The 24,042-nt window shown below is 47.6% G+C and overlaps 2 protein-coding genes and 1 non-coding gene across 3 annotated transcripts; 1 reads left to right on the top strand and 2 right to left on the bottom strand.

Moving 5' to 3' along the window:
- Positions 1–1,504: 1,504 nt before the first annotated feature.
- On the bottom strand, positions 1,505–13,545 carry LOC139235626 (zinc finger protein 774-like). The gene is made up of 2 exons (XM_070866670.1): positions 13,310–13,545; positions 1,505–3,257 (listed from the first exon to the last, which is right to left on the bottom strand). Exon 2 carries the CDS (start codon positions 2,918–2,920, stop codon positions 2,051–2,053), a length of 870 nt encoding a protein of 289 aa, XP_070722771.1. The 5' UTR covers positions 2,921–3,257; positions 13,310–13,545; the 3' UTR covers positions 1,505–2,050.
- A 3,757-nt stretch (positions 13,546–17,302) lies between these two features.
- Positions 17,303–19,632, top strand: LOC139235624 (zinc finger protein 436-like). The gene is made up of 2 exons (XM_070866667.1): positions 17,303–17,563; positions 18,020–19,632. The coding sequence occupies exon 2, from the start codon at positions 18,333–18,335 to the stop codon at positions 19,368–19,370; it is 1,038 nt and encodes a 345-aa protein (XP_070722768.1). The 5' UTR covers positions 17,303–17,563; positions 18,020–18,332; the 3' UTR covers positions 19,371–19,632.
- Positions 19,633–23,193: 3,561 nt separating this feature from the next.
- On the bottom strand, positions 23,194–23,276 carry trnal-uaa (transfer RNA leucine (anticodon UAA)). Its single transcript has one exon. It is a non-coding gene; the product is annotated as a tRNA-Leu (tRNA).
- Between the last annotated feature and the right edge of the window lie 766 nt (positions 23,277–24,042).

Raw genomic sequence — 24,042 nt, 5'->3', positions numbered from 1 at the left:
TTTACTCTGTATTTAACCCGTGTTGTACCTGCCCTGGGAGAGTTTGATGGAACAGTGTAGAGGGAGCTTTGCTTTGTATCTAATCCGTGCTGTACCGGCCCTGGAAGTGTCTGGTGGACAGTGTAGAGGGAGATTTACTCGGTACCTAACCCATGCTGTACCTGTCCTGGAAGTGTTTGGTGCGACAGTGTATTGGGATCCTTACTGTGTACCTACTCGTGTCCATTGTACCCCGTAGAGGATGAAATCCGCACTGTGACTCCGTAAGGAGCTCCTCAGCCACAGGGAGAAGACAGTTGAGGAGGATTCTAGTGACGACTTTCCCAGTGGTCGCTAACAGGGAGATTCCTCTGTAATTGCCGCAGTCGGACTTGTCCCCTTTTCTAAAAGATGGTCACGATTACTGCATCTCTGAGATCTCCAGGCATGCTCTCCTCCTTCCAGATAAAAGAGATGAGATCATTCATTCGTGCCAATAGTGCCTCTCCACCATACTTTAGTGTCCTCAGCGGGGATTCCATCCGCACCCATTGCCATGTTGTTCTTGAGCTGGTGGATGGCCTTTTTTAGCTCGTGCAGGGCTGGGGTTTTGTTGAGATGGTGGCAGGTTGCATGCTGCGGGATGGAGTCGAGGACACTTGAGTCAAAGGCAGTCTCGGTTAAGGAGATTTTCGAAGTGCTTCTTCCAGTGGGTCCTGACTGCCTCAATGTCCTTGATGAGTGTCTCCCTGTTCTTGGCCAGCAGTGGGGTGGGGCCTTGGGTGCTTGGGCCGTAGGTGGCCTTGACTGCGGTGAAGAATCCTCGCACATCATGGCTGTCGGCCAGTTGTTGTATCTCCTGTGATTTCTCCACCCACCATCTATTTTTTAGGTTGCAGGTTTTTTGTTGGACCTCGGCCTTAAGCCGCCTGTAATGCTGCTTTGCTGCTCCCGAGTTGGGTTGTTGTTTTAGGTTCAGAAATGCCCTGCGCTTGCGATTTATTAGCTCTTGGATCTCCTGGTCATTCTCATCAAACCAGTCCTGGTGTTTCCTGGTTGAGTGACCGAGCGTCTCTTCACAGACACTGGTTTTGAGGCCTGGAAGGCAGACCAAGCACTGTGGGCATTCTGCGTCTCGGGGCCATCAAGGGACGCCAGGTTAGCAGTGAGGCAGTAAGCAGTGTGACACAAGACTCCCAAAGCAAGCGCTCTACTCGGAACTCCTTCATGGCAAGCAAGTCCAAGGTGGGCAGAAGAAACATTTCAAGGACACCCTCAAAGCCTCCCTGATAAAATGCAACATCTCCACTGACACCTGGGAGTCCCTGGCCAAAGACCACCCGAAGTGGAGGAAGAGCATCCGGGAAGGTGCTGAGCACCTCGAGTCTCATCGTCGAGAGCATGCAGAAAACAAGCGCAGACAGCAGAACGAGCGTACAACAAACCAGTCCCACCCACCCTTTCTGTAGTGTCTCTGCACCTTGTTACAAACTCACACGATGCATGGATAGATCAGACACGGTCACTCTGTGACTTTCACTTTATTCCCAGGACTAAAGAGTGTTGATCCTGGGTGGGACCTCCCCTTTTATACCTGGAAGCCCAGGTGAGGTGTGTCTCCCGCAAGCTCACTCCCTGTGGTCAGGGTGTGCATTACAAGGGTACAGGTACAGTGTACATGAGTTACATTTACATAACTATTGTCATTGTAAGATGGTGAAATACATGACACTTTCCTTCAACCACTGTCTGTCCCACCTATGACAGAGACTGTGGTTCCCGTATTGGACTGTTCAGTCACCTAAGAACTCACTTTTAGAGTGGAAGCAAGTCTTCCTCGATTTCGAGGGACTGCCTATGATGATGATGATAATGGGAAAGATAACACACAGCGTTTCTTAAATGGACACTGCAGCCCCAAGAACACAATCAGCAATATATCCAGAATATTAAAGTCCAGCCCAGTTATAGAGTTATTATCAGCAGAAACAAACCCCAACTGCCAGAATGGACATGGTTCAGTCAGGATGTGATTAACAGCAGCAATAACAGCAGATTCCAACCCCTGCAGTCACTTGTGAACTCGCTGATGTGTCAGCAGAATGGATGATTGAGTGAATCCCTTCCCACATACAGAGCAGGTGAACGGCCTCTCCCCGGTGTGAACTCGCTGGTGTCTCAGCAGGTGGGATGACGTAGTGAATCGCTTCCCACAATCAGAGCAGGTGAACGGCCTCTCCCCACTGTGAACTCGCTGGTGTGTCAGCAGGTGGGATGACGTAGTGAATCGCTTCCCACACTCCGAGCAGGTGAATGGCCTCTCCCCAGTGTGAACTCGCTGGTGTTTCAGCAGATGGCATGACTGAGTGAATCCCTTTCCACACTCAGAGCAGGTGAATGGCCTCTCCCCAGTGTGAACTCGCTGGTGTGTCAGCAGGTGGGATAACTGAGAGAATCCCTCCCCACACTCATAGCAGGTGAACGGCCTCTCCCCAGTGTGAACTCGCTGGTGTGTCAGCAGGTGGGATGACTGAGTGAATCCCTTCCCACACTCAGAGCAGGTGAACGGCCTCTCCCCAGTGTGAACTCGTTGGTGTTTCAACAGGTTGGATGAATAAGTGAATCCCTTCCCACACTCAGAGCAGGTGAACGGCCTCTCCCCAGTGTGATCTCGCTTGTGTGTCAGGAGGTCAGATGACCCAGTGAATCCCTTCCCACACTCAGAGCAATTGAACGGCCTCTTCCCAGTGTGAACGTGCTGGTGAGTTGCAAGGTTGGATGACCCAGTGAATCCCTTCCCACACACGGGGCAGGTGAACGGCCTCTCCCCAGTGTGACTGCGTCGATGAGTTTCCAGCAGAGACGGCGATCTAAATCCCTTCCCACAGTCCCCACATTCCCACGGTTTCTCCATGGTGCGGGTATCCTTGTGACTCTCCATGGTTGGACGATCAGTTGAAGCCTCGTCCACACACACAACACGTTTACAGATTCTCCCTGCTGTGAATGGTGCGATGTTTTTTCAGGCTGTGTAACTGGTTAAAGCTCTTTCCACAGTCAGTGCACTGGAACACTCACTCGGGGGTGTGTGTGTCTCGGTGCTTTTCCAGTTACACTGATATTTGAAATCTTTTCCCACAGGCAGGACAGACAAACATTTCTCCTTCCACTTTTAAAGGCCGATGATATTCATGACCTGATGAATCGATTGACTCCATCAGATCTTGACGCGATGTTTGGTTTGAGTTTCCTGTCTGAAAATCTCCCCTTCTAATATGCTGTAAAAGGGGATAGCAAAACTCATCACTGTCAGAACAAGACACAAATTCAGGATAGACACTCTAGTTTCCATGGAACATTCTTTCCTCTCTTGTTCTTCCAAAGCTGTAAATCGCTGTCCCACTCATTGTCCCTCCTGCTGTGCTGAAATCCAAATCAACACACATTTCTAGACTGTTTCTCCTCCACTCCCAGTTTTCACCAACAATTCTGGCTGGGTTCAGTTCTACACTCACTGGTTCCCCTCCCCTGAAGGTGCTGACTCTGGCTGGGTTCAGTTCTACACTCACTGGTTCCCCTCCCCTGAAGGTACTGACTCTGGCTGGGTTCAGTTCTACACTCACTGGTTCCCCTCCCCTGAAGGTGCTGACTCTGGCTGGGTTCAGTTCTACACTCACCAGTTTCGCTCCAATATGTGACCCATGTGCCCAATGTCCCTGTGTGAACCTCGACAGTGAGTGTCGACAGGCCACTGTCCTCACCTGAGGTTTCTCACGTGCATTTTCCAGCAGGGTCACTGGACCCTCCTCCCAATGGCTCCGTTTCTAAACGATAAGGGGATAAAGGATTATGGGGAGCGGGCAGGGAAGTGGAGCTGAGTCCATGATTAGATCAGCCATTATCTTATTGCATGGTGGAGCAGGCTCGAGGGGCCATATGGCCCACTCCTGCTCTTATTTCTTATGATTAACGGCACCGCCCAGTGTGACTGAGTCATACAGGAGGGACCCAGGTTTAATTCTGTCTGCATGTCCTCACCTTCTAATCCCTTGTAAAAGCTGTTTACAAAAGTCATCACTGTAAGTAGGAACATAGGAACAGGAATAGACCATTCAGCTGATCAGTTTCTTAACTCCGTCTACCTGCCTTGGTTCCAGCACTCTTTATACCCTTGCCTAAGGAACTCTATCTATCTCAGTTTTAGAATTTTCAATTGGGCCCCAGCCTCTGTTTTATGGGGGATCAGAGTTCCGGATTTCCACTGTCCTTTAAGAACATAAGAAACAGGAGCAGGAGTAGGCCATACGGCCCCTCAAGCCTGCTGCGGCAACAATAAGATCCAGGATGATCTTGTACTTCAGCTCCACTATCCCCGTATCCCGTGATTCCTTTGGTGTCCAAACAGTGTTCTATCTCAGCCCTGAATACACTCGACGACTCAGCGCCCACAGTCCTCTGGGGTAGAGAATTCCAAAGATTCACAACCCTCGGACTACAGAAATTTCTCCTTATCTCAGACCTAAATGGCCAACCCCTTATCCTGAGACTGTGACCCCTAGTTCTAGACTCTCGAGCCAAGAGAAACAGCCTCTCAGCATTTGTGTGAGGAAGTGCTTCCTGACATCACCCTGATTTTAAGGTTTTGAGCCCTTGTTGTGGACTCCTCCACCAGAGGATATCGTTTCTCTCCATCCACCCTATCAATTCCTTTAATCATTTAAACACCTCAATTAGATCACCCTTTAATCTTCTATATTCAAGGGAATACAAGCCTAGTCCATGCAATCTGTCCTCATAATTATTTACAGGATTAATAAATGATCTCCTAGTAAAGGATCCTCTGGGAAAGAGTGATCATAGCATGGTTTAATTTCAAATTCAGTTGGATGGTGTTGAAAGTTGGATCTCAAACCAGTGTCCTAAGTTTAAATAAAGGAGCCTACAAAGATATGAAGGCAGAGTTGGCTAAAGTGGACTGGGAAAATAGATTAATGTGTGTGACAGTTGATGAGCAGTGGTGTACATTTAAGTAGATATTTCATATCTCTCAACAAAAATATATTCCAATGAGAAGGAAAGACTTTAAGAAAAGGGATAACCATCCGTGGCTAACTGAGAAAATAAGGGAGGGTATCAAATTGAAAACAATGTCATACAAAATGGCCAAGATTAGTGGGAGGCCAGAGGATTGGGAAACTTTGAGAAACCAGCAAAGAATGACTAAAAAAAAATAAAGGGAAGATAGATTATGAATGTAAACTAGCAAGAAATATAACAAAAGATTGTAAGTGTTTCTACAGATATATAAAAAGGAAGAGAGTGACTAAAGTAAATGTTCGTCCCTCAAGATTTATTAGCCCCATACTTTTTCTTTAGGGGAACGTACTTGCTCTGAACCCTCGCTATCTCTTCCTTGAATGCCTCCCATTGCTCTGACACTAATTTACCTTCAAGTAGCTGTTTCCAGTCCACTTTGGCTAAATCACATCTCAGCTGAGTAACATTATCTTTTCCCCAGTTAAAAACTTTTATTCCTGGTTCATCTTTGTCTTTTTCTGTGGCTACCCTAAATCTAACTGAATTATGATCACCAGCACCAAAATGCTCTCCCACTGATACCCCTTCCACCTGCCCAAGCTTCATTCATTAAACCTAAGTCCAGAACCACCCTCTCTCTTGCTGGGATTGCTACATACTGGCTAAAAAAGTTCTCCTGAATGCATTTTAAGAATTCTGCTCCCTCTATACCTTTCACACTAATTCTATCCCAGTTAATATTTGGGTAGTTGAAATCCCCGACTTATACGGCCCGATTATTTTTGCACGTATCAGAAATGTGCCGACATATTTGCTTTTCTGTCTCCCTCTGACTGTTTGGGGGTCTATAGTACATCCCTAGCAGTGTGATTGCCCGTTTTCTGTTCTTCAGTTCTCCCATGTGGCCTCATTTGATGATCCTTCGAACATATCATCCCTCCCCACAGCTGGAATTGTTTCTTTAATCAATACTGCGACGTGCCCTCCTTTTTTTGTCCCCTTCTCTATCCCGTCTGAAAACCCTGTAACCAGGAATGTTGAGCTGCCATACCTGCAGTTCTTTTAGCCATGTCTCAGTAATAGTTATATCATACTCCCACGTGTCTATCTGTGCCCTCTGCTCATCTGCCTTATTCTCTTGCATTGAAGAATGTACCAAGTTTTACAAATTTGCTGGAGTTCTTTGAGGATGTAACCAGCAGGGTGGATAAGGGACAACCAGAGAATGTGGTGTAGTTGGATTTCCAGAAGGCATTCGAAAAGGTGCCACGTAAAAGGTTACTGCACAAGGGTTGGTTGGGGGTAATATATTAACATGGATAGAGGATTGGCTGACTAACAGAAAACAGAGAGTAGGGATAAATGGTTCATTCTCAGGTTGGCAACCAGTAACTAGTGGGGTGCAGCAGGGATCAGTGCTGGAACCCCAATTATTTACAATCGATATTGAAGAAGGGACCGAGTGTAATGTAGCTAAATTTGAGGAGGACACAAAAAACATGCAAAAGGACACAGACAGGCTAAGTGAGTAGGCAAAAATTTGGCAGATGGAGTATAATGTTGAAAGTGTGAGGTTATGCACTTTGGCAGAAAAAAATCAAAGAGGAAGTTATTATTTAAATGGAGAAAAATTGCAAAGTGCTGCAGTACAGCGGAATCTGGGGGTCCTGGTGCATGAAAGGTTAGTATGCAGGTACAGCAAGTGATCAGGAAGGCCAATGGAATCTTAGCCTTTATTGCAAAGGGGATGGAGTATTAAAGCAGGGAAGTCTTGCTACAGTTATACAGGGTATTGGTGAGGCCACACCTGGAGTACTGAATGCAGTTTTGGTTTCCATATTTACGAAAGGATATACTTGCTTTGGAGGCAGTTCAGAGAAGGTTCACTGGGTTGATTCCGGAGATGAGGGAGTTGACTTATGAGGAAAGGTGGAGTAGGTTGGGCCCCTACTCATTGGAATTCAGAAGAATGAGAGGTGATCTTATTGAAACGTATAAGATTATGAGGGGGCTTGACAAGGTAGATGCAGAGAGGATGTTTCCACTGATAGGGGAGAACTAGGGGGCATAATCTTAGAATAAGGGGCTGCCCATTTGAAATTGAGATGAGGAGGAATTTCTTTTCTCAGAGGGTTGTAAATCTGTGGAATTTGCTGCCTCAGATAGCTGTGAAAGCTGGGTCATTGAATAAATTTAAGACAGAGATAGACAGTTACTTAACTGATAAGGGAATAAGGGGTTATGGGGAGCGGGCAGGGAAGTGGACCTGAGTCCATGATTGGATTAGCTTAGACTTACCGGATTGACAGGTAGGTGGCGTCGGGTCCGGGGGGTGTCGGTCAGTCGGTCGGTCGGTGGGGGGGGGGGTCAGTCGTTCGGGCGGGGGGGGAAGAGGGAGGGAGCGGAGGTCGGTCAGGGGCGGGGGGGGGGGGGGGTCGAGAGCGGAGATCGGTCAGTGGGGGGGGGTGGTGGGGGCCGGGAGCGGAGGTCGGTCGTGGGGGGGGGGGTCAGTCGTTCGGGCGGGGGGGGGAGAGGGAGGGAGCGGAGGTTGGTCGTGGGGGGAGGGGGAGGGTCGAGAGCGGAGATCGGTCAGTGGGGGGGGGTGGTGGGGGCCGGGAGCGAAGGTCGGTCGTGGGGGGAGGGGGAGGTCGGGAGCGGAGGTCGATCGAGGGGGGGGCGGCGGTTGGGAGCGGAGGTCAGTCGGGAGCGGAGGTCGAGGGGCGTCGGGAGCGGAGAGTCGGGAGCGGGGGAAGCGGAGGTCGGATCGTGGGGGGGGGGGGCGGTCCGGTGGGGGGGGGAGCGGGAGTCAAGTCGGGTCGGGAGGAAGCAGGAGCTGGGCTTGGGATGCTGCCTTATCGACGCAGCCCCAGTGAGACCATTCGGTCAGGGCTAGGGGCTGCATGCTTCGGGCCCCTCCCACACAGTTTTGGGCGCCTGGAGCTACTGCACATGCGCACCCACTGTAGCGCGCCTGTGCAGAGGTCCCAGCACTGTTTTCAGCGCAGGGACCTGGCTCCGCCCCCCACAGCTTGTGCTGCACCGCGCCCAGCTCCAGAGGGCCTGCAGGGTGCCGGAATAGGTAAGTTTTTTTTAGGCGCACTTTGTGGCGCGAAAAACGGGCGTCCAAGTCGGGGCTGCGGCGTTCTAGGCGCGGCCCGAAACTTGGGCCCAAAGATACTAAGAGAAGGATGAACCATCCCTGGCTAACTAAGGAAGTAAAGGATGGTATCAATTTGAAAAAAAAGGCATATAATGTTGCGAAGGACAGTGGAAGGCCAGAGGATTGGGAAATTTTCAGAAACCAGCAAAGGACGACTAAAATAATGATAAAGACAGAGCTGATAGCATACGAGATCAAACTAGCAAGAAATATAAAAACAGACAGTAATATTTTGTATCGGTCTTCACGGTAGAGGACACTTAAAAACATCCCAATAGTTGATAATCAAGGAGCTATTGCACAGGGGGCGGGGGGGTGCTACTAAAGGTGGACAAGTCCCCTGGACCTGATGGCCTGCATCCTAGGGTCTTAAAAGAAGTGGCTGCAGAGATAGTGGATGCATTGTTTGTAACCTACCAAAATTCCCTGAATTCTGGAGAGGTCCCAGTGGACTGGAAACTGCAAATGTAACACCCCTCTTCATGTAAGGAAGGAGAAAGAGAGCAGGAAACTATAGACCAGTTAGCCTAACATCTATCATTGGGAAAATACTGGAGTCCATCATTAAGGAAGTAGTAGCAGGACATATAGAAAATCATATTGCAGTCAAGCAGAGTCAGCATGGTTTTATGAAAGGGAAATCATGTTTGACAAATTTGCCGGAGTTGTTTGAAGATGTAATGAGCAGAGTGGATAAAGGAGAACCAGTTGATGTCGTATATTTGCATTTCCAAAAGGCATTCGATAAGGTGCCACACAAAAGGTTACTGCACAAGCTAAGAGCTCACGGTGTTGGGGGTAATATATCAGCATGGATAGAGGATTGGCTCACTGACAGAAAACAGAGTCGGGATAAATGGGTCATTTTCAGGTTGGCAAACTGTAACTACCGAGGTGCCGCAGGGATCAATGCTGGGGCCTCAACTATTTATAATTTATATTAATGATTTGGATGAAGGGACCCAGTGTAACATAGCCAAATTTGCTGGTGATACAAAGATAGGTGGGAAAGCAAGTTGTGAAGCGGACGCAAAGAATCGACAAAGGGATATAGATAAGCTCAGTGAGTGGGCAAAAATCTGGCAGATGGTCTATAATGTGGTAAAATGTCAGGTTATCTCCTTTGGTAGGAAAAATAAAAAAACAAATTATTTAAATGAGGACAATTACAAAATGCTGCGGTACAGAGGGGTCTGGGGTTTCTTGTACATGAAACTCTTTTGAGTTTACCTGGAAAAAAACATAAACATTAAACCGTGCCACCCGCCTGGGTGACACAGCAGACATTTTCAAGGCCCCTTTTTTTTCTCCTTTTTTTGTGGGTTTTTTTTTGGGCGCTAAAATCACATTTTTCCTATAAAAGGGGAGGGGGACACTAAAAGCACCGGCAATTAAAACAAATTAAACTTTAAAATGGAAACACAAAAAGTTAGCATGCAGGTGCAGCAAGTAATCAGGAAGGCAAATGGAATGCTGGCCTTTATTGCAAGGGGAATGGAGTATAAAAGTAGGGAAGTCCTGCTACAACTGTACAGGGCGTTGGTAACACCACACCTGGAGTACTGCGTACAGTTTTGATCTGGACTTGTCTCCATTCCCATGCCGAGGGGATTGCTGCACCTGACGGGAAGCGAATCAGGGAGTGAACCTGAAGATGCTGACTCTGGCTGGTTTCAGGCCGACACTCACTGGTTTCCTCTCCCTCTCCTCCTCTGAAGACGCTGACTCTGGCTGGGTTCAGTTCTACACTCACTGGTTCCCCTCCCCTGAAGGTGCTGACTCTGCCTGGATTCAGTTCTACACTCACTGGTTCCCCACCCTCTCCTTCCCTGATGGTGCTGACTCTGGCTGGTTTCAGGCCAACACTCGATGGTTTCCTCTCCCTTTCCTCCTCTGAAGATGCTGACTCTGGCTGGGTTCAGTTCTACACTCACTGGTCCCCCTCCCCTGAAGGTGCTGACTCTGGCTGGGTTCAGTTCCACATTCACTGGTTCCCCTCCCCTGATGGTGTTGACTCTGGCTGGGTTCAGTTCTACACTCACTGGTTCCCCTCCCCTGGTGGTGTTGACTCTGGCTGGGTTCAGTTCTACACTCACTGGTTCCCCTCCCCTGATGGTGTTGACTCTGGCTGGGTTCAGTTCTACACTCACTGGTTCCCCTCCTCTGAAGGTACTGACTCTGGCTGGGTTCAGTTCTACACTCACTGGTTCCCCGCCCCTGAAGGTGCTGACTCTGGCTGGGTTCAGTTCTACACTCACTGGTTCCCCTCCCCTGAAGGTACTGACTCTGGCTGGGTTCAGTTCTACACTCATTGGTTCCCCGCCCCTGAAGGTGCTGACTGTGGCTGGGATCAGTTCCACAATCACTGGAGCCCCTCCTCCCCTGAAGGTGCTGACTCTGGCTGGGTTCAGTTCTACACTCACTGGTTCCCCTCTTCCTCCCCTGAAGGTGCTGACTCTGGCTGGGTTCAGTTCCAGAGCTACATTGACCTATTTGGGTCAGAGACACACCTTATCTGCCCTACAAGGTTTTATGACATATAACATTATATCTAAAACGTTGTGTTGACAGTGCATTAATACAATTTTGCTCGAATTGTGTGGTTTGTAGATCTCAACCACAACGTCTGTGACATTTACAGTGAAGTGCACATCTCACAGTCTCAGCCGACTGCGGTTTACATTCTCGTAGCTGAACATCCTGTCCCATGCGATTTCTTGGCACAGTGTACGTGATGTACTTTATTATTAGAGTTCTATCCACCTGTTGCTAGGGCAACCGGGTTTGCTGCTGACCTACTTTGTGTATTGCCAGGGCCTTACAACAGTGGGATTCTAAAATCCTCTTCATCCCCTCTGTCCCCTCCCCTTAAGGTGCTGACTGTGGCTGGGTTCAGTTCCACACTCATAAAAACATAAGAAATAGGAGCAGGAGTAAGCCATATGGCCCCTCGAGTCTGCTCCGCCATTTAATACGATCATGGACTCAGGTCCACTTCCCTGCTCGCTCCCCATAATCTCTTATCGGTTAAGAAGCTGTCTATCTCCGTCTTAAATTTATTCAATGACGCAGCGTCTACAACTCTGAGGCAGCGAATTCCACATCTTTACAACCCTCAGAAGAAATTTCGCCTCATTTCAGTTTTAAATGGGCAGCCCATTATTCTAAGATTATGCCCCCTAGTTCTAGTCTCCCTTATCAGTGCAAACATCTTCTCTGCATCCTCCTTGTCAAGCCCCCTCATAATCTTATACGTTTCGATAAGATCACCTCACATTCTTCTCAATTCCAATGGGTAGAGGCCCAACCTACTCAACCTTTCATCATGTCAACCCCCTCATCTCCGGAAGCAAACTAGTGAACCTTCTCTGAACTGCCTCCAAAGCAAGTATATCCTTTGTTAAAAATGGAAAGCAAAACGGTATGCAGTACTCCAGGTGTGGCCTCACCAATTCCCTGTCTAACTGTTGCAAGACTTCCTTGCTTTTATACTCCATCCCCTTTGCAATAAAGGCCAAGATTCCATTGGCCTTCCTGATCACTTGCTGTACCTGCATACTAACCTTGTGTTTCATGCACAAGTATCCCCAGGTCCCGCTGTACTGCAGCACTTTGCAATTTTTCTCCATTTAAATAATAACTTCCTCTTTGATTTTTTTCTGCCAAAGTGCATAACCTTACACTTTCCAACATTATACTCCATCTGCCAAATTTTTGCCTACTCACTTAGCCTGTCTATGTCCTTTCGCAGATTTTTTGTGTCCTCCTCACACATTGCTTTTCCTCCCATATTTGTATCATCAGCAAACTTGGCTACGTTACACTCGGTCCCTTCTTCTAAGTTGTTAATATAGATTGTAAATAGTTGGGGGTCCCAACACTGATCCCTGCGGCACTTCACTAGTTACCGATTGCCAACCTGAGAATGAACCATTTATCCCAACTTTCTGTTTTCTGTTAGTTTGCTAATCTTCTATCCATGCTAATATATTACCCCCAATCTCCCTTCATAAGTCAACCCCCTCATCTCCAGAATCAACCTCGTGAACCTTCTCTGAACTGCCTCCCCTCTCCTCCCCTGAAGGTGCTGACTCTAGCTGGGTTCAGTTGTACACTCACTGGTTCCCCTCCCTCTCCTCCCCTGTCAGTGCTGACTCTGGCTCGGTTCAGTTCTACACTCACCACCCCTGATGGTGCTGACTCTAGCTGGGTTCAGTTGTACACTCACTGGTTCCCCTCCCTCTCCTCCCCTGTCGGTGCTGACTCTGGCTCGGTTCAGTTCTACACTCACCACCCCTGATGGTGCTGACTGTGCCTGGGTTCAGTTTTGAACTCACTGGTTCCCGCCCTTCCCCATCCAGTGCTGATTTTGACTGTGTTCAATTCCACACTTATTGGTTCTCCTCTCTCTGTCCCCTGAAGGTGTTGACTCTGGCTGGAATCAGTTCTACAATCACTGGCTCCCCTCCCTCTCCTAAAGGAACTGGCTTTGGCTGTGTTCAGTTCTGCAGTCTCTGGTTCCCCTCTCCCCTGAAGATGCTGACTTTAGTTTCAGTTCAACACTCACTAGTTCCCCTCCCTCTACTCCCCTATTGGTGCTGACTCTGGCTGGGTTCACTTCTACACTCACTGGTTCCCTTCCCTCCCCTGAAAGTGCTGACTCTGACTGGGTTCAGTTCTACACTCACTGGTTCCCCTCCCTCTCCTCCCCTGAAGGTACTGACTCTGGCTGGGTTCAGTTCTACACTCACAGGTTCCACTCCCCTGAAGGTACTGACTCTGGCTGGGTTCAGTTCTACACTCACAGGTTCCACTCCCCTGAAGGTACTGACTCTGGCTGGGTTCAGTTCTACACTCACAGGTTCCACTCCCCTGAAGGTACTGACTCTGGCTGGGTTCAGTTCTACACTCACAGGTTCCACTCCCCTGAAGGTACTGACTCTGGCTGGGTTCAGTTCTACACTCACAGGTTCCACTCCCCTGAAGGTACTGACTCTGGCTGGGTTCAGTTCTACACTCACAGGTTCCACTCCCCTGAAGGTACTGACTCTGCCTGGGTTCAGTTCGACAGACACTGACGTCATTCACTTTATTCCTGCACCAAGATGATCACGCATGCGCTGTGCTACTCACTGAATCGAGATGGCGGAGCGTTGAACCTGCTTCCTGCACCAAGATGGCCGCGGTTAGTCTGGGCCTGTGACCGGAAAAAAGCCCCGAAGCTGCAGCCGCCGATATTCCGGTTATTATTCAGGGCTTGCGGTGGGCACCGGTTGCTTATGAAGCCTCACCCGCTTCCCGCTGGTCCATTACTCCGCTCCATCCGGCTGAAAAGGTCACTTCCAAGGAGCCTATCCAAAATGTGTCTTCTCCGCCATTACACGCACCGCGCATGCTCGAAACACAGGCAGGACCCGCGCCTGCGCACTGAGCTCCTGTAGTCTGGCTGCGGCACAGTCTCCCCCGCGGGGCATGCTGGGTACAGAAGACCTTGCGAACGAGGAGCAGGAGTGGGCTACCCGGACCCCCGAGCCTGCTCCCCGTTCAATAAGATCATGGCTAGTCTGATCATAGATTCAGCTCCACTTCTCTGCCCGCTCCCCAGAACCCTTTACTACCTTACCACACCTGGAGTACTTGCACAGTTTTGGTCTCCTTATCTATGGAAAGATATACTTGCCTTGCTTAGATACAGAGTAAAATTCCTTAACACTGTCCAAGGGCAGGTACAACACAGGTTAGATACGGGGTATATCTCCCTCTATCCTGTCCCAAGCATTCCGGGCTTGCGGCGGGCACCAGTTGTTTATGAAGCCTCACCGGCTCCCCGCTGGAATTACTGCATTTGTTCGATACAAATTAAAGCTATCTCTACGCTGTCCCATCATACACTCCCAGGGTAGGTACTGCACGGGTTATATACAGAGCAAAGCTCCCTCTACACTGACCAATTCAACACCCCATCGGCAGGTACAGCACATGTTAGATACAGAGTAAAGCTTCCTCTACACTGACCAATCAAATACTCACAGGGCAGGTATAACATGGGTTAGATATAGAGTAAAACTCCCTCTACACTGTCCCATCAAGTACTTCCAGGGCAGTACAACACGGGTTAGATACAGAGTAAAGCTCCCTCTACACTGACCAATCAAACAGTCCCAGGGCAAGTACAATATAATTTAGATGCAGGGTAAACCTCTCTCTAAACAGCCAATACAAAAATGCCCACGACACAGGCACAACACAGGTTAGGTACATATCATCATAGGCAATCCCTCGAAATCAAGGAAGACTTGCTTCCACTCTAAAGATGAGTTCTTAGGTGACTGAACAGTCCAATACAGGAATTACAGTCTCTTTGAGGTTTGATAGAAGGCGAACTAGGTGAGAAGTGATATAAGTTAATTTAAGAAAAAGCATTAAAATGGAACAGTCGGTAACAGAACATCAATTGGTCTCCTCTGATCATGGAGGAATCAAATATTCGACACACTGTGTTTGAAACAAAGATAATTTATTCAACATTTATAAGAACATAAGAACATAAGAATTAGGAACAGGAGTAGGCCATCTAACCCCTCGAGCCTGCTCCACCATTCAATAAGATCATGGCTGATCTGGTCGTGGACTCAGCTCCACTTACCCGCCCTCTCCCTGTAACCCTTAATTCCCTTATTGCTTAAAAATCTATCTATCTTTGACTTGAAAACATTCAATGAGCTAGCCTCAACTGCTTCCTTGGGCAGAGAATTCCACAGATTCACAACACTCTAGGAGAAGAAATTATTTCTCAACTCGGTTTTAAATTGGCTCCTCCGTATTTTGAGGCTGTGCCCCCTAGTTCTAGTCTCCCCTACCAATGGAAACAACCTCTCTGCCTCTATCTTGTCTATCCCTTTCATGATTTTAAATGTTTCTATAAGATCACCCCTCATCCTTCTGAACTCCAAGGAGTAAAGACCCAGTCTACTCAATCTATCATCATAAGGTAACCCCCTCATTTCTCGAATCAGCCTAGTGAATTGTCTCTGTACCCCTTCCAAAGCTAGTATATCCTTCCTTAAGTAAGGTGACCAAAACTGCACGCAGTACTCCAGGTGCGGCCTTACCAATGCCTTATACAGTTGTAGCAACACCTCCCTGCTTTTGTACTCCATCCCTTTCGCAATGAAGGCCAACATTCCATTCACCTTCCTGATTACCTGCTGCACCTGCAAACTAACCTTTTGGGATTCATGCACAAGGACCCCCAGGTCCCTCTGCACCACAGCATGTTGTAATTTCTCCCCATTCAAATAATATTCCCTTTTACTGTTTTTTTCCCCACGGTGGATGACCTCACACTTTCCAACATTGTATTCCATCTGCCAAACCTTAGCCCATTCGCTTAACCTATCCAAATCTCCTTGCAGCCTCTCTGAGTCCTCTACACAACCCGCTTTCCCACTAATCTTAATGTCATCTGCAAATTTTGTTGCACTACACTCTGTCCCCTCTTCTAGGTCATCTATGTATATTGTAAACAGTTGTGGTCCCAGTACTGATCCCTGTGGCACACCACTAACCACTGATTTCCAACCGGAAAAGGACCCATTTATCCCGACTCTCTGCTTTCTGTTCGCCAGCCAATTCTCTATCCATGCTAATACATTTCCTCTGACTCCGCGTATCTTTATCTTCTGCAGTAACCTTTTGTGTGGCACCTTATCGAATGCCTTTTGGAAATCTAAATACACCACATCCATCGGTACACCTCTATCCACCATCCTCGTTATATCCTCAAAGAATTCCAGTACGTTAGTTAAACATGATTTCCCTTTCATGAATCCATGCTGCGTCTGCTTGATTGCACTATTCCTATCCAGATGTCCCGCTATTTCTTCCTTAATGATAGTTTCAAGCATTTTCCCACTACAGATGTTAAACTAACCAGCCTATAGTTACCTGCCTTTTGCCTGCCCCCTTTTTTAAACAGAGGCGTTACATTAGCTGCTCTCCAATCCGCTGGTACCTCCCCAGAGTCCAGAGAATTTTGGTATATTAGAACAAATGCATCTGTTATAACTTCCGCCATCTCTTTTAATATCCTGGGATGCATTTCATCAGGACCAGGGGACTTGTCTACCTTCAGTCCCATTAGTCTGTCCAGCACTACCTCCCTAGTGATAGTGATCATCTCAAGGTCCTCCCGTCCCACGTTCCTATGACCAGCAATTTTTGGCATGGCTTTTGTGTCTTCCATTGTGAAGACGGAAGCAAAATAATTGTTTAAGGTCTCAGCCATTTCCACATTTCCCATTATTAAATCCCCCTTTTCATCTTCTAAGGGACCAACATTTACTTTAGTCACTCTTTTCCATTTTATATATCGGTAAAAGCTTTTACTATCTGTTTTTATGTTTTGCGCAAGTTTACCTTCGTAATCTATCTTCCCTTTCTTTATTGCTTTTTTAGTCATTCTTTGCTGTTGCTTAAAATTTTCCCAATCCTCTAGTTTCTCACTAACCTTGGCCACCTTATACGCATTGGTCTTTGATTTGATACTTTCCTTTATTTCCTTGGTTATCCACGGCTGGTTATCTCTTCTCTTGCCGCCCTTCTTTTTCACTGGAATATATTTTTGTTGCGCATTATACACAACATTAATCTCCAGCTCAGGTATAGGGGTTAGTAAGATCACCAGAAACAAACAAGAGCTCCCAGAATGAACATGGTTCAGTGCCCAATGCAATCACAGTAAATTCTGTTCTATTTACAAATGCAGCCTTTCTCCTCAGACCATATAAAACTGAAATGATGAGGAATTTATTCTCTCAGAGGGTTATAAATCTGTGGAATTATCTACCCCAGAGAGCCGTGAAGGCTGGATCATTGAATATATTTAAGGCGGAGATCGACAAATTTTTGAGGGATAAGGGAGTAAAGGTTTCTGTGGAGCTGAGTCTATGATCAGACCAGCCATGATCTTATTGAATGGAGAGCAGGCTCGGCGGGTCCGGGTGGCCCCCTCCTGCTCCGATTTCTCATGGTCTTATGTACCCAGCATGCCCCGCGGGGGGAGAATGCCGCACCGAGACTACAGGAGCTCAGTGCGCAGGCGTGGGCCCCGGCTGTGTTTAGAGCATGCGCGGTGCGTGTAATGGCGGAGGATACACGTTTTGGACAGCCTCGTCAGAAGTGTCCTTTTTAGCGGGACGGAAGGGAGTAATGAACCAGCGGGGAGTCAATGATTCTTCATAAACAACCGGTGCCGCCGCAGGACCGAAATAATAACCGGACTATCGGCGGTTGCAGCTTCGAGGCTTTCTCCCGGTCACAGGCCCAGGCTAACGGCGGCCATCTTCGTGCAGGAAGGCAGGTTCAGCGCTCCGACATCTTGATTCAGTGAGTAGCACAGCGCATGCGCGGCCATCTTGGTGCAGGGACGAAATGAAAGATGTCAATGTCTGGAACTGAACTCAGCCAGAGTCAGTACCTTCAGGGCAGGGGAACCAGTGAGTGTAGAACTGAACCCAGCCAGAGTCAGTACCTTCAGGGCAGGGGAACCAGTGAGTGTAGAACTGAACCCAGCCAGAGTCAGTACCTTCAGGGCAGGGGAACCAGTGAGTGTAGAACTGAACCCATCCAGAATTGGTGGTTAAAAACTGGGATTGTTGGAGAAACAGTCTAGAAATGTGTGATGGGTTTGGACTTCAGCACAGCAGGAGGGACAATGAGTGGGACAGGGATTTACAGCTTTGGAAGAACAAGAGAGGAAATAATGTTCCATGGAAGCTAGATGTGTCTATTCTGAATTTCTGTCGTACTGACAGTGATGAGTTTTGTGATCTCCTTTTACAGCATATTAGAAGGGGAGATTTTCAGACAGGAAACACAAAACAAACATCACGTCAAGATCTGACAGAGTCAATCGATTCTTCAGGACCTGAAAGTGGAAGGAGAAATGTTTGTCTGTCCTGCCTGTGGGAAAGGATTTCAAATATGTGACTGGAAAGGCACCGAGACACACACACCCCCGAGTGAGTGTTCCAGTGCACTTCCTGTGGGAAGAGCTTTCGCCGGTTGCACAGTCTGAAAAAACATCGCACCATTCACAGCGGGGAGAAACTGTAAACGTGTTGTGTGTGTGGGCGAGGCTTCAATTCATCCAACCATGGAGAGTCACAAGGATACCCGCACTATGGAGAAACCGTGGAAATGTGGTGACTGTGGGAAGGTATTCAGAGCGCCGTCTGAGCTGGAAATTCATCGCCGCAGTCACACTGGAGAGAGGCCGTTCACCTGCCCCGTGTGTGGGAAGGGATTCACTCAGTCATCCAACCTTGTAACTCATCAGCGAGTTCACACCGGAGAGAGGCCATTCACCTGCTCTGAGTGTGGGAAGGGTTTCACTGATTCATCCCACCTGCTGAGACACCAGCGAGTTCACACTGGGGAGAGGCCGTTCATCTGCTCTGAGTGTGGGAAGCGATTCACTCGGTCATCCCACCTGCTGACACATCAGCGAGTTCACAATGTGGCGAGGCAATTCACTTGCTCTGAGTATGGGGAGGGATTCACTCGGTCATCCCAGCTTGTAGTTCACCAGCAAGTTCACACTGGGGAGAGGCCGTTCACCTGCTCTGAGTGTGGAAAGGGATTCACTTGGTCATCCGAACTGCTGAGACACCAGCGAGTCCACACTGGGGAGAGGCCGTTCACCTGCTCTGAGTGTGGGAAGGGTTTCACTTATTCATCCCACCTGCTGAGACACCAGCGAGTCCACACTGGGGAGAGGCCATTCACCTGCTCGGAGTGTGAGAAGGGATTCACTCGGTCATCCCACCTGCTGGAACACCAGCGAATTCACACTGTGGGGAGGCCATTCACCTGCTCTGAATGTGGGAAGGGATTCACTCAGTCATCCTACCTGCTGACACACCAGCGAGTTCACACTGTAGAGAGGCCATTCACCTGCTCTGAGTGTGGGAACGGATTCACTCAGTCATCCCACCTGTTGAAACACCAGCGAATTCACACTGGGGAGAGACCGTTCACCTGCTCTGAGTGTGGGAAACGATTCACTCAGTCATCCACCCTGCTGAGACACCAGCGAGTTCACACTGGGGAGAGACCGTTCGCCTGCTCAGAATGTGGGAAGCGATTCACTCGGTCATCCAACCTGCTGACACACCAGCGAGTTCACAATTGACCGCGGGAGTTGGAATCTGCTGTTATTGCTGCTGTTAATCACATCCTGACTGAAGCATGTTCATTCTGACAGTTGGGGTTTGTTTCTGCTGATGTTAATAATCCTATAACTGGGCTGGACTTTAATATTCTAGATATATTGCTGATTGTGTTCTTGGAGCTGAATTGTCCATTTAAGAAACGCTGTGTGTTATCTTTCCCCTTAATTCAGCAACTCTCAGCAGAAATTTCGTTTGCAATAAAATTATGCATTTTTACTTTAATCCTACATTGATCTTTGGTACAAAATCTACAATAGTGTCAAACTTTCCACTGAATATAATCTCCAATTAGAAAGAGCTTGCTGACAATGCTTACTGACTTGCACATTACACACAGTGGCCCCTCCATTATCCACCAGAAAGGAGGAGAATGGGAATTGGTGGGGAATCAGTGTCCCTAAATGTTGCCCCTCCCGCCTGGTGTAGCAATCCACTCGGCACGGGAATGGAGACAAGTCCAGACCAAAACTGTGCGCAGTACTCCAGCTGTGGGGTCTTACCAATGCCCTGTACAGTCGTAGCAGGACTTCCCGACTTTTATACTGTATCCCCCTTGCAATAAAGGCCAGCATTCCATTTGCCTTCCTGATTATTTGCTGTACCTGCATGCTAACCTTTTGAGCTTCATGTACAAGAACCCCCAGATCCCTCTGTACTACAGCATTTTGTAATCATCTCCATTTAAATAATAATTAGCTTTTTTATTTGTCCTACCAAAGGGAATAAGCTGACATTTTACCACATTACAGTCCATCTGCCAGATTTTTGCCCACTCACTGAGCCTATCTATATCCCTTTGTAGATTCTTTGCGTCCTCCTCACAACTTGCTTTCCCACCTATCTTTGTATCATCAGCATATTTGGCTGCGTTACACTCAGTCCCTTCATCCAAGTCATTAATATAAATTGTAAATAGTTATGGCCCCAGCACTTAAGGATCCTTGCGGCACCCCACTAGGTATAGTTTGCCAACCTGAAAATGACCCATTTATCCCGACTCTCTGTTTTCTGTTAGTTAGCCAATCCTCTCTACATGCTAATATATTACCCACAACCCCGAGAGCTCGCAGTAACCTTTTGTGTGGCAACTTATTGAATACTTTCCAGAAATGCAAATATAGAACATCAACTGGTTCTCCTTTATCCACTCTGCTCGTTACATCTTCAAACAACTCCAGCCAATTTGTCAAACATGATCTCCCTTTCATAAAACCATGCTGACTCTGCTTGACTGCAATATGATTTTCTAAATGTCCTGCTACTACTTCCTTAATGATGGACTCCAGTATTTTCCCACTGACAGATGTTCGGCTAACTGGTCTATAGTTTCCTGCTTTCTTTCTCCCTCCTTTCATGAATTAGGGTGTTATATTTGCAGTTTTCCTGTCACCTGGGACTTCCCCAGACTTCAGGGAATTTTGGTAGATTACAACCAATGCATCTACTATCTTTTAAGACCCTAGATGCATGCAATCAGGTCCGGGGGACTTGTCCACCTTTAGTCCCATTAGTTTGCTGAGTACTTTATCTCTAGTGATAGTGACTGTTTTAAGTCAGCCCCGCCGCCCTCCCCCCCCCCCTGCCGCCAACCCCAACACCGCAATAGCTGCTCGATTATCAACTGTTGGGATGTCATTCAATCGTGTTCATTCTGTCAGTTGGGGTTTGTTTCTGCTGATGTTAATAACCGCTATAACTGGGCTGGAGTTTAACATGTTGATATTTTAAATAACAGAGTGTGTTGTTATTTGATGTCTCCAAGATAAGAGGAGACTAATTGATGTCCTGTTACCGACTTGGGCCTTTTCTCCTTTCTAACTCTGGATTATTTCAGTTCTCATACCTTCGGTTACTCTCCCATACCTTCCAGATTGCCTCTCCTAGCCTTGGTATCGAGGCAAGGTGTCGGTAACACGCTTGGGATCACTAAACACAAAACCCAGTCTGTTAATCACTTTCAGATACTGGACTTAGCGTGTGCCCCACAGCATCTCTCTCACCTTCGATGTGTGAATGGAGCATCACGCCTGCAAACCTGGTTTCAATTTAAATTTGAATCCACTCAGCAAATGTATTAAAAAAAAATATGTACATGTAAACCGATCACATCAAATAATTGGCAAAGATTTAGAGTCACCAAGATGAACAAGTAAACACATCACAGCCCAATAACCCAGCTCTATATTCACAGGAGAAAGTCTGTTATCTAACTCCTCGAATGTCAGTTGGTGAGATGAGCGACTGAATCACTTTCCACTTGCAACAGCATCCATTCCCACTGTCCCCACATTTATAGTGTTGAGTCAGGTGGGTGCACGAGTCTCACAGGCTGAACGATTGGTTGAAGGTGCAGCCACACACAGAACATGTGTCCTGTTTCTCCCCGCTGTGATTGGTGTTTTTACAAAGGCTGATGATAAGGTGATCCTGATCAATCCGGGGAATCTGTCAAATCTTGACGCGATGTCTGGATTGCGTTTCCCAGTTGCAGATCCTCCCCTTCTAATACCCTGCAAATAAATGGTGGTTACAAACGTTATTACTGTAAGTACAGGATATAAATTCAGAACAGACAATTCTAGATTCTATAGATCTTTCTGTCCCCTTTTGTCCCTCCTAAACTGTAAATTCCTTATTCTAGACATTTACTGTCTAAAATCAACTTTCATTTCAGCGCCTGAGATTTATTCTCTCCAGAAAGTGCTGAATCTGGCTGGGTGAAATTCCACAGACATTAGTTAACCTCTAGTGCCTCACGGTCAGTCAACTCAGTGAGTGCCAGCAGGATTTCCACTGTGGTAGGCGTCACAGCCTCAAATGCTGTCCTCAAATGACAGGCACACACTTCCCAGTTGAGGTCCCTGGATCGGTATGAAGAGCAGGGGCAGTGGCTGATTTTTACTCATATTTAGCCCAGTGGAAGTGAGGACAATTATAACCCCCGAACTGCTGCCTTGGCTGAGATCAGCACACAGCCCAGATCAAGGATCGAATTTGGGACCTTCCCAGTCAGTACTGCAGTGTTCTAAAATTTGGGGGGTTGGGGGAGGGTGGGAACAGAATATTTTGAAACAAATTTGACTCCACCTTTACCCGAAACCTTCGTCACACGGCACAATTCTGAAGTCTTTCCAAATTATACAAGCAAGTTAAATGGATCATCAAAAACAGTGAGAGATTTTAGAAAGGCTCAAGTCACTGAATTAGACAGATTTATAATCACTGCACAGTGCAGAAGGCAGTGACTGTTAATGGGAGCTCTGTTAGTGAAGTCCTCCGACACCCCAAGATAAATTGGACTGTCCCTTTTAACTATAAAGAGGCAGAGAAAGGGGAGTCCCTGTCCCTTTAAATATCTGCCCCCATTCCCCCAGGCAGTGGGAGGAGGAACAGCGCGCGGTCTATTTATATCCTGACCCAGCAAGCACCGCCGGGTGGGCTGCTGCAGGGTCCTAAAATCCACACTGATAAAAACGTCGGGTTTAGCAGAACAACTAAGATTAGTGGGAAAGCGGGTTGTGTAGAGGACTCAGAGAGGCTGCAAGGAGATTTGGATAGGTTAAGCGAATGGGCTAAGGTTTGGCAGATGGAATACAATGTCGGAAAGTGTGAGGTCATCCACCTTGGGGAAAAAAAACAGTAAAAGGGAATATTATTTGAATGGGGAGAAATTACAACATGCTGTGGTGCAGAGGGACCTGGGGGTCCTTGTGCATGAAACTCTTTTAGAAAAATCGGTTATCACTGAGCAGGATGGGAAAAATCTCTGTTTAATTAAGTAATTACCAGGAGTGGGGTTCGAACCCACGCGGGTATAAACCCATTGGATCTTAAGCCCAACGCCTTAACCACTCGGCCATCCTGGTCCATAATGTTCCCACCTGGGATCGAACCGGTGACTTTTCACGTGTAAAGCAAACGTGATAACCGCTAGACTACGGAAACCTCTGGCACAGTGCATGAATCCCAAAAGGTTAGTTTGCAGGTGCAGCAGGTAATCAGGAAGGCAAATGGAATGTTGGCCTTCATTGCGAGAGGGATGGAGTACAAAAGTAGGGAGGTGTTGCTGCAACTGTATAGGGTATTGGTGAGGCCGCACCTGGAGTACTGCGTGCAGTTTTGGTCACCTTACTTAAGGAAGGATATACTGGCTTTGGAGGGGGTACAGAGACAATTCACTCGGCTGATTCGAGAAATGAGGGGGTTACCTTATGATGATAGATTGAGTAGACTGGGTCTTTACTCCTTGGAGTTCAGAAGGATGAGGGGTGATCTTATAGAAACATTTAAAATCATGAAAGGGATAGACAAAATAGAGGCAGAGAGGTTGTTTCCACTGGTCGAGGAGACTAGGACTAGGGGGCACAGCCTCAAAATACGGGGGAGCCAATTTAAAACCGAGTTGAGAAAGAATTTCTTCTCCCAGAGGGTTGTGAATCTGTGGAATTCTCTGCCCAAGGAAGCAGTTGAGGCTGGCTCATTGAATGTTTTCAAGTCAAAAATAGATTTTTAAGCAATAAGGGAATTAAGGGTTACGGGGAGAGGGCGGGTAAGTGGAGCTGAGTCCACGACCAGATCAGCCATGATCTTATTGAATGGCAGAGCAGGCTTGAGGGGCTAGATGGTCTACTT

This window comes from Pristiophorus japonicus, chromosome 23 (genome assembly GCF_044704955.1).
Source record: "Pristiophorus japonicus isolate sPriJap1 chromosome 23, sPriJap1.hap1, whole genome shotgun sequence".
NCBI lineage: Eukaryota > Metazoa > Chordata > Chondrichthyes > Pristiophoridae > Pristiophorus > Pristiophorus japonicus.
The sequence above is the reverse complement of the archived record's forward strand: the minus strand, read 5'-3'. Positions and strand labels throughout refer to the sequence as shown.